General features: G+C 41.4%; 1 protein-coding gene across 4 annotated transcripts in view; it reads left to right on the forward strand.

Moving 5' to 3' along the window:
* The window catches only part of LOC125903882 (plexin-A1-like), a 267,206-nt gene extending 259,495 nt beyond the window's left edge, over positions 1-7,711 (forward strand). For all 4 annotated transcript variants that reach the window (XM_049601096.1, XM_049601251.1, XM_049601175.1 and 1 more), the window contains exons 29-32: positions 2,045-2,214; positions 2,512-2,724; positions 2,811-2,961; positions 3,824-7,711. In XM_049601096.1, coding sequence (XP_049457053.1) covers positions 2,045-2,214; positions 2,512-2,724; positions 2,811-2,961; positions 3,824-3,919 — 630 coding nt within the window. In that variant the 3' untranslated portion in view covers positions 3,920-7,711. The remainder of the gene's footprint in view (positions 1-2,044; positions 2,215-2,511; positions 2,725-2,810; positions 2,962-3,823) is intronic.
* The last annotated feature ends 938 nt before the right edge of the window (positions 7,712-8,649 follow it).

Here is an 8,649-nt window from a genome sequence, read left to right on the forward strand (position 1 = left end):
ATGCCGATTGTAACCTTTCCCACGAAAGATAAAAGCTAGGTGTCAGTGTTTTTTTTTTTTTGTCCAGTTGAAAAGGGACAGCTCTGCCTTTACATTCATATTGCCACTCCCTACTGTATATACAGAATACACACACCTAGGGTGCCCCGGTAGCTCACCTGGAAGCACCATAGGCCTTAGCATGCTGAGTCAATTTTGTTTTTGGATGCATTTTTTTTAAACCATCATCCCCCCAAGAAATCATCATGCACAGAAACCTTGCACACCGATTCAGATGCGTTTTATTGTCGGTTTGTTGTAAAAATTCACAATATGTGACAAAATGAAAACGCTTGACCTTTGCCTCCACTGGAGTTACCTGTCTGGCTGTCACCACTCCCTCCCCGCCTTGCATTTGGCACCGCAGCTGCATGAAGGGGCGGAGCTGTCCTCCCTCTCTGTCCTCCACATTCTGTGTGAGGTCCACATCCTCCTCCTCCTCTTCATCATTATCCACCTGAATATTACTGTCTGGCCTGCTGAAAGTGAGCTGTCTGAGTCATGAAATGATTCTGAACTCCCCAGTCCTCTGTCTTGTTGCGGCTGTATCCTGCTGCCATATTTTCCTCACTGATGCTTGGTTAAACAGCTCTCTAAAAGCTTCTGATGGATGCCGAAAACGCAGATAATCGAACCTGTTCTGAAAATTTTAATGACGGTCGAAAGAATCGGATGCAAACATGTGCAAACGTGATTGACACAACGTGAAATTGTATTTGCTTTTAGACGTGCGACAATTTCAGATGGAAAAAAACAGACTTGGTGTGCAAAGGCCTCAAAGGTCCTTAGCAGTATGCTGTCTCCCCCTTTCCTGTCTATCTGTGCTATCTAGTAAAGGCCAAAAGAAAGAATACACACACCTTTCATAAAGAACACATGTGGACTCCAGCGGCTTTGTCTCAAATCTACTTGCACAGTTCTCAATAGAAATACACACACACACAAACACACAATCATATACATAAACACGAGGCTTATGAGCGACTGCCTACACATTCTACTAACTGTGCCAGGCTTTTGCTCTCATTTGCAAGTACTAACTATCTTGGTGATTCAGCTCACCCTGGTACTTCCTCTCCCCTGGTTTTTCACTCATTAGTTCTAGATTTCCATTGTTTGAGCTCCAGGTAGGAAAGTGCAAGGTTAGCGACATCAATGCTGCCTCGATTGGGAAATGATTAACATGCAAGCCAGGGGAAGACAATGGGGGGGAGACTTGGAGCGCTGCAGTTTATTCTTATTTATTACCGCCCCCACAGCTTTGTGTGTTTAGGAAGCTGATTTGTGGATGTGTGAGCGAGTACAAAACTGCAGATTCAACTTCTGGCTGGTTTAAATAAGGTTTTGTAAAAGGTGGCCTGGATGCTTGAAGACGGAAAATAACACGCTGAACGCTTGTGGGAAATATCAAATTATTTCAACTTCAGAGGAATTTGTGAGGATTCAGAATCTCCAGAGCTGTGTGATGTAGTAAAAAACATAGCAGAACAGCCTTAGGCTGAACTCACATTGGGCCCCATCCTAAATACTGTAAAGAACACTGAGCACTCAGCACCATCACTAACTCTCAGAAAGTTGGAGTACTAAAAGCAAAGCACTGTCACTCTCAAACACCTGCTACTGACAGCCATCGCCTCCAGCCAGACCATCACCAGCACAGAGGAAAATGCAAGTAGAGGCTGTTGTTTAGTGGCTGTAACTCAACTGTGCTCTGTAACTCACATTCCTGTTAGTAATGTAAACATACAGAGGGCTTTTTCTGTCCTTCTCTGTAAAACTTTGTTCACCCTGATAGGCTCATATATATCATCACTGGTGTCAAAGTTTCTCCAACATTTATGCTAGAATACACAAAACGTGGGCTTGTTTGTTTTCGGATGGTTCGGCAGGTTTTAGAGTTGGAACATACAAGAGACATTAAATCGATACATCTACTGTAAGACACGAGAAAAGCTCAAGTGATGTTTTTCAAACCAACTAAGCCTGTGTTGGTTCTCCTGCTCAGGGTACGCTCCAGAAGTTTGTGGATGACCTGTTTGAGACCATCTTCAGCACAGCGCACCGAGGAAGTGCCCTGCCTCTCGCCATCAAGTACATGTTTGACTTCTTGGACGAGCAGGCGGACAAACACTCCATATCAGACTCTGATGTGCGGCACACTTGGAAGAGCAACTGGTGAGTTTGTGTGTGTGCTGTGAAAGGGCATCATTTGGAGTATTCGGTAGCTGGTTTGCGTCTCATTAGTGTTGTGAAAAACTTGCTGTAGTATGAAAAGATTTTGACTGTATGCCAGCAAACTTTAGCAAACACTTTACAGTGGTGGTGCAGCAGAATGTATAGTGTTCCTCTTGCCTCAGGTGTTTCATCACTCAGACTCGTCCTTTGTTACGCCGTAGTATGCATGCAGTCATTGCAGTGCTCTTTCCTTCCATCCTCTTACATTTCATCCCTCTGTTCTCTCAATCCTTCCAGTCTTCCTCTGCGGTTCTGGGTGAACGTGATCAAGAACCCCCAGTTTGTCTTTGACATCCATAAGAACAGCATTACAGACGCCTGCTTGTCTGTGGTGGCTCAGACCTTCATGGATTCGTGTTCAACATCGGAGCATAAACTAGGGAAGGACTCACCTTCAAACAAGCTGCTCTACGCTAAAGACATCCCCAACTATAAGAACTGGGTAGAGAGGTACGCCAGCATATATTGAATTTGTTAAGTCTTAAAAGCTGTTTTTAAAAAATCATCAAAACCTAAACTGTGTTTTTTTTCTCCAGGTACTATTCTGACATCTCCAGGATGCCAGCCATCAGTGACCAGGACATGAGTGCCTACCTGGCGGAGCAGTCGCGCCTTCACGCCAACCAGTTCAACAGCATGTCGGCCCTACACGAGATCTACTCCTACATTGTCAAGTACAAGGATGAGGTGAGACGTCAGCCAATTCTAAGGACACGCTAGATATTTTCATTTCACAACAGCTCGCCATTTAAACTTGACTGTTAGCAATTGCATCTTAGCTACGTGCTTTGGACAGGTGTTATTTTTGTCAAATGAGGGTTCATAAGTGTATTGAATGTTTTCAGTCCTGGAGGTCATTCCAGAAAAGACTGATTTCAGCCATAACTCAGCCCTGAGCAGAGTGACTGTCCGCTATTGACCAGTCAGGGGACTGCAGTGTTCACAGCTCCACCTTTTAGTACCAGATCTGTATGCTAGGTACCCCAACAGAGGGGGGACCAAAAATGGGGATGGAACAGAACAGTTCCATTGGTACCATCCACAACTTCTCACAGTGGAAACGGGCGTACCGCTCACTGCAAATGGGGCTTAAGCTCCGTCCATGTTTACCTGTTGTCCTTATACATTAAGCATTATGTGCATCTCCACAACATTTATTCCATTAGTATAACAGACTGGTGTCCTACTGCTCTCAGCTTTTAACAGAAATACCATTTTCATTCATTTTCAGTAGATGTTATACATTAAAAGTCATTTAGCCTGACAGTTATGGAAGGCTTCTAATGTGAAAAACAAGTGAATTAAAACTGGTCTGTTAGAAAAGTAACAGAAAGTAACAACAGCTTTGTTAGAAATAGAAATTCAGAGCAGCAGAGCAGTGAGTATGGCTTGACTTTATATTTTATATTTATATTTGCATTGTGCATCAATTATAAACCAGCCAGGTGGCGTGTTGGTGTCCTCTGTTTGGGAATATTGACCCCATGTTTCGAAAGCAAAAGCAAGCCCACTGTAACACTGACTGACCTCCACCCCTATCTATCCTCAGATCTTGTCGGCTTTGGAGCGGGACGAGCAGGCGAGGAGACAGAGACTGAGGAGCAAGCTGGAGCAGGTCATCGACACAATGGCCCTGAGCAGCTGAGGACCATCCAGCACCTCCATCTCCTCCTTCTCTTCACTCCTCTCCATCTGTCTCTCTCCCTCGCTCCTCTCACCCAGACAACAAACAAAACTCCAACCCCCAACAATACGACAGACGAACTGCAAAAGGACTGAAGCAGTATACTGCAAAATGGGGGGGTTCGGCAGAGATGGGCGGGCCTGTGTACGCTTACATGTGTATGTGTGTGTTTGTCTGCAGCCCCATACAGTGACTGGGCTCGTGTCTGTGTGAGAGACTGGGACACCAGACATTTTCACACGTGCATACATGGAGAAACATGTCAACTGACAGCATTTGATTATTGTGGATGTTGGTGTTTGTTGTTTGCTTGATTTTGATTTCAGGAGTTTTGTCGTGATGAAGCGATGGTCAGGAAAGAAACAATGGAAGCCTGGAGAGGAACTCCATTTATGGCATCATTAGCAGGATGGACCAATCTGTGATGAGCCAATGGAGAGAAGCTCTCTAGGTCATGTGATTCCAACGGGTGTCACAGTTTTAAAGGATGTTAGGTTTTTCTTTTCTTTTTTTCTTTTTGTATAGATGTAATCAACTGCCCACTCTCTGATCTCTCGCCACTTGTATTACTGCTGAATTTGCACAATTTACAGAAACGTTACAAAGGAAGACGATATAGATATTATATATAAATACAGCTACGTTTTTAAAGAAAGATTAGGGAGAAAACATTTCTGTTGTTTTTCATTTTTCTTTTTAAACCAACAAACACAATAAAAATAACAACAACAAAACATGATTTGATATTTCAAATACAAAAGAAAAAAACAACGTAGACAAAAAACGAAAAAGAAACAAAAAAGTCGTACTGTGCCATGTTTTCTTTGAATGTTGTTTAGTGCAAAAACATTTTGTTAGATGGAATGTGCTACCGTATGATTTTAAATATGAACATGCCTAGTGACTGAAAAGAATTGTTTGACTAATGACCCATCATAAGATCCTTGTTGAAAATGACGGGAGGCGAGATGACGCGACGTCATCCGTCTTCTCGAGGACAGTTCATGGTGTCATGGTGATAACATGAAGTTGCTGTTGTTTCTAATTCAATCAGTGCAATCGTTTGGTTTCAGAAAACCAAATATATACTCCAAGGATTGTTGCTTTATCATGGCCACGTTCGTATCCAGCGCCGCACCTGGTTCTGTTCTCCATGGGTCAAGAAGTGACAGTTGGGTGGATCATGTTACAGTAACTGAACAATGAAGTAGCTACATTGCACTACCTGAGATATTTTCGTTTGCCCTGATACCACATAGCCACCATATCCCACAGGACCTGAGTTTGTGTTAGCCACCCCTTGAAGGGTCATGCATTTTGTGACACAGTCCTGTTAGAGTCTTGGTGCCCTCAGACGCTGTTGGAGCGACAATGAGGTCAGGTAGAGCTTAGCCAAGCCCTCAGTGGAGAAACAAAGTGGGAAAAGCTGTTTTCAGCCTAAAGCTACCTTTTCTTTTCATTTTCCCAATGTTAATACCCAGATAGAGGGACAAGGAAAAGATATACTGAGTGTTTCTCTCCACCTCTAACCTATCTATTTGAGACGGGGGTTTTAGCTTTTTATCCATGAGGGGGGGTATAGACAGATACAGAGGTGAGACACCTCTGTTCATTAGCTACACAAGGCTGAGTAATCCTCCCCTTAGCCTGCAGCTCTTGTTTCAAAACTAGCCTATTGCCATGTGTGGCTTAAGCTTTTTTTTATTACTGCTCTCTTAAGAGGATTTCTTTGTTTTTATTTTATTTTTTTTATTTTTTTTTTTTGAAGTTTTGAAGTCAGGGTTTTTGACTTTGTGGTGAGAAATGATGTTATCGGATTTTTAATTTGTTTTTTATTTTTCTGCTTGCCGAAAAACCAAACTCTGGTCTGTATAATGTTTTTGTTGATGTTTTCATTTGTAAATTGCATACTTTTTCATGATGAACAAAAGCTGTTTGCCATTTTTTTGTAATCAGGTTTGTTTTTTTGTCTTTTTTTTAATTTTCAACATGTAAATTGTACATTTTACGGTACACAGAAGACAAAATTCTCTTCGGTTTGCCTGAAGTTGAAGTACTTGACCGAACTCGAGGTTTATTTTCCTGATCTCAAGGATCAAAATGAAATTGTTGCATCAGATGAGCATCTGTGTCTTTGTGATGGAAATGTGACTTGCTGCTTTAACTCTTGTACCTTGTTTTTCTATCAAACATTAGGGCTGTCATTTTATGCTGATCATAAATGCTGTCGCTGTCCATTTTTACGCCAGGTTCCTTAAAAAAAAGAAAAGAAAAAAGAAACAATCTTCCCTCACATCCAGGAATAGTGAGCGCACCTCCCCACCCACCTTTTTGTTTACATGTCTGAGATGTGATGTTGTTCTCTACAACTGCATACTTATGAGCCTCGTTCAACTGGATACCTGTAGGGACTTGATAGTTCACTCTATACCTGCCAAAAAACAATCTTGAGGGACCACTCTGCCCATGTTAGGATAGAAATTTCTCTTCTTCATCTGACCATGTTGGCTACACACATTAAAAAACCTCTGTTCGAATCATCTATGTTAAAGAGAATACTGCAAAACCTCCACCAAAATATGCTCTGTTTGCAAACAATCTAAACATGTTTTTGCTGCATTTGTACATTATGGTGCTCTTACTGTAGATCTCATGGCGAGGAAAATAGATTACTGCTGAGGCCAGAGCTCAGCGGTGCTGTTAACAGCAGTTCTTTGAATGATCAGTATGAGCACAATGTACAATGGGGACAAATCCACTTGCTCCCTGCAAAAGCACACAGATGAAAACCAACTAAGGCCGCACTGCCCAGTTGGTGATCTGTCAGGCTTTTTTTCTTCCTTTTTTTCTTTTTTTCTTAAAGACACTTAAACATTCTCAATTCATTCTCAGGTTCATGCTCCATTTGTGTTGTATTCTGGTTGATGAAATGAGTGCTGAGGGAGCTGGCTAGTGTATTGTTTGCATGGCTGCTTGCCTTTTAGATTGACCTGCTTGGACGCAAGTCTTGACGCATCCTTAGAGAAACTTCCCAGTCACCTTTCTCTATCCTTTATTTTGCACCATTCGATGTGGTAATTGACTCGTATTAAGTGTTGTGGAGGTGGTATACAGCATGTCTGTTGTCTAAGAGTGTTTGGTGTCATCAGGAGGAAGCAAGCATCAGCTGACTTAGAGCCTTTCACAAGAACGACATGCTGCCTGCAGTTTGACAGAGTTGCTGTGTTTTATCCTGTTTTTCTGTCAAATCCAAACAAATGAAATCGTTTAATACACTGGCTTCAGTGTGAGCAGAGTCAGCACATTCTCATGTATCACATGTTTAATTCTCAGCTCTTTAGACATGCTTAGTAATTCTTTTGCCTTTCCAAAAAAAAGAAGAAACATAGTTCAATCAAATGCAAGTCCTGGCACCATCCTGTTTTCCGTTTTTCCCCCCCTGCTTTCTTCTGATTCCAGAAATTCAGTAGTTGTCCTTGTTCTGTTTTTTTGTTTTTGATTTTTTTTCCTAAATGGAAGTTACATAGAACCCAAGGAAACGCAAAGCAAATGAATTTCCGACAGAGCTGGCAAAAGGAATTTTAATACTACAATAACTCTGATACATTTTTAGAGTTTCAGACTTGAAGCGACTGTCACAAGTTTGCAGGTTAACATTCATTGTGTAAATATTCTGTTATTTCCTATTTTGCAGATTTACTACTTGTAAATAAACACGCATCAAGGAGAGATTAAACATTTTTTGCTAAATAACGTGGTTTGGAATTTCTATTCAATGATTTGTGCAGTTTTATAGATGAATAGTAACAGCAAAGCAGGTTTGTTACTTTATGTTCCCATAAAAGCATTTACAGTGAAATACATGGATACTGAATGTTCTACTATATCATGGGCTTTACAATTCCTTACATCTTCTTGCTATGGCCGATGCTACTTTGATTCCATATACGTATATATTTGTTATTTTCTCTACCTGCAACTCTTCTTCCAACTTATTTTCACAGATTGCCAGATGTGCAACCTTAAAGAGATTCTCCTCCTATGTGACCAAGGAAAGTGTAGCTATCTGAGTGCTGTTGTGGTTTCTTTTTTTTTTTTTTTTAATTTATACCTGCCTGACATTCAAAATTGAACAACAATGCAAACACCTGGTCACACCAGAAAGTGTCAGGGAGTATATTAATCTGTCTTCTCAAAATACGTGGTTCTAAAAGCTTGTTAACATAAGGGCTACTCGGAAACTAATGGCCAACATTTACTAGCCAGGAGCATACTAGCGCTAGTCACAATAGCTCTCTTCATTTTTCTGTCTAGTTACTCCATACTGAACTACTATTTACTCCCCCCTAGCATTTTGTTATTACAATTGTACATAATTCCATTCAATACAGAGTCATTGGAGAGGGGAAAATGGTCTACCGGCTAGCAAGCCTGCTAACAATTAGCTCACTTGCCCCCAGGAAAAAAGGTGTAGCCTCTTTTTAGCACCAACACCTCATGTTTCATTACTGATTGGAAACTATGCAATCCTCTTTCGTGTGGAGAATCATACACCTTGACAGAGGAGGTAAAAACTAAAGCAGATGTTGCAACACAGCTAACAAGCTAAAGCTCCCTCCATGTTGGACTTTCCAGCTTGCCATTTCCTTAAAGATCAAGGGCCTCATTTATAAAACAGTGTATAGGATCCA

The sequence above is a fragment of the Epinephelus fuscoguttatus genome, linkage group LG1 (genome assembly GCF_011397635.1).
Source record: "Epinephelus fuscoguttatus linkage group LG1, E.fuscoguttatus.final_Chr_v1".
Lineage (NCBI taxonomy): Eukaryota > Metazoa > Chordata > Actinopteri > Perciformes > Serranidae > Epinephelus > Epinephelus fuscoguttatus.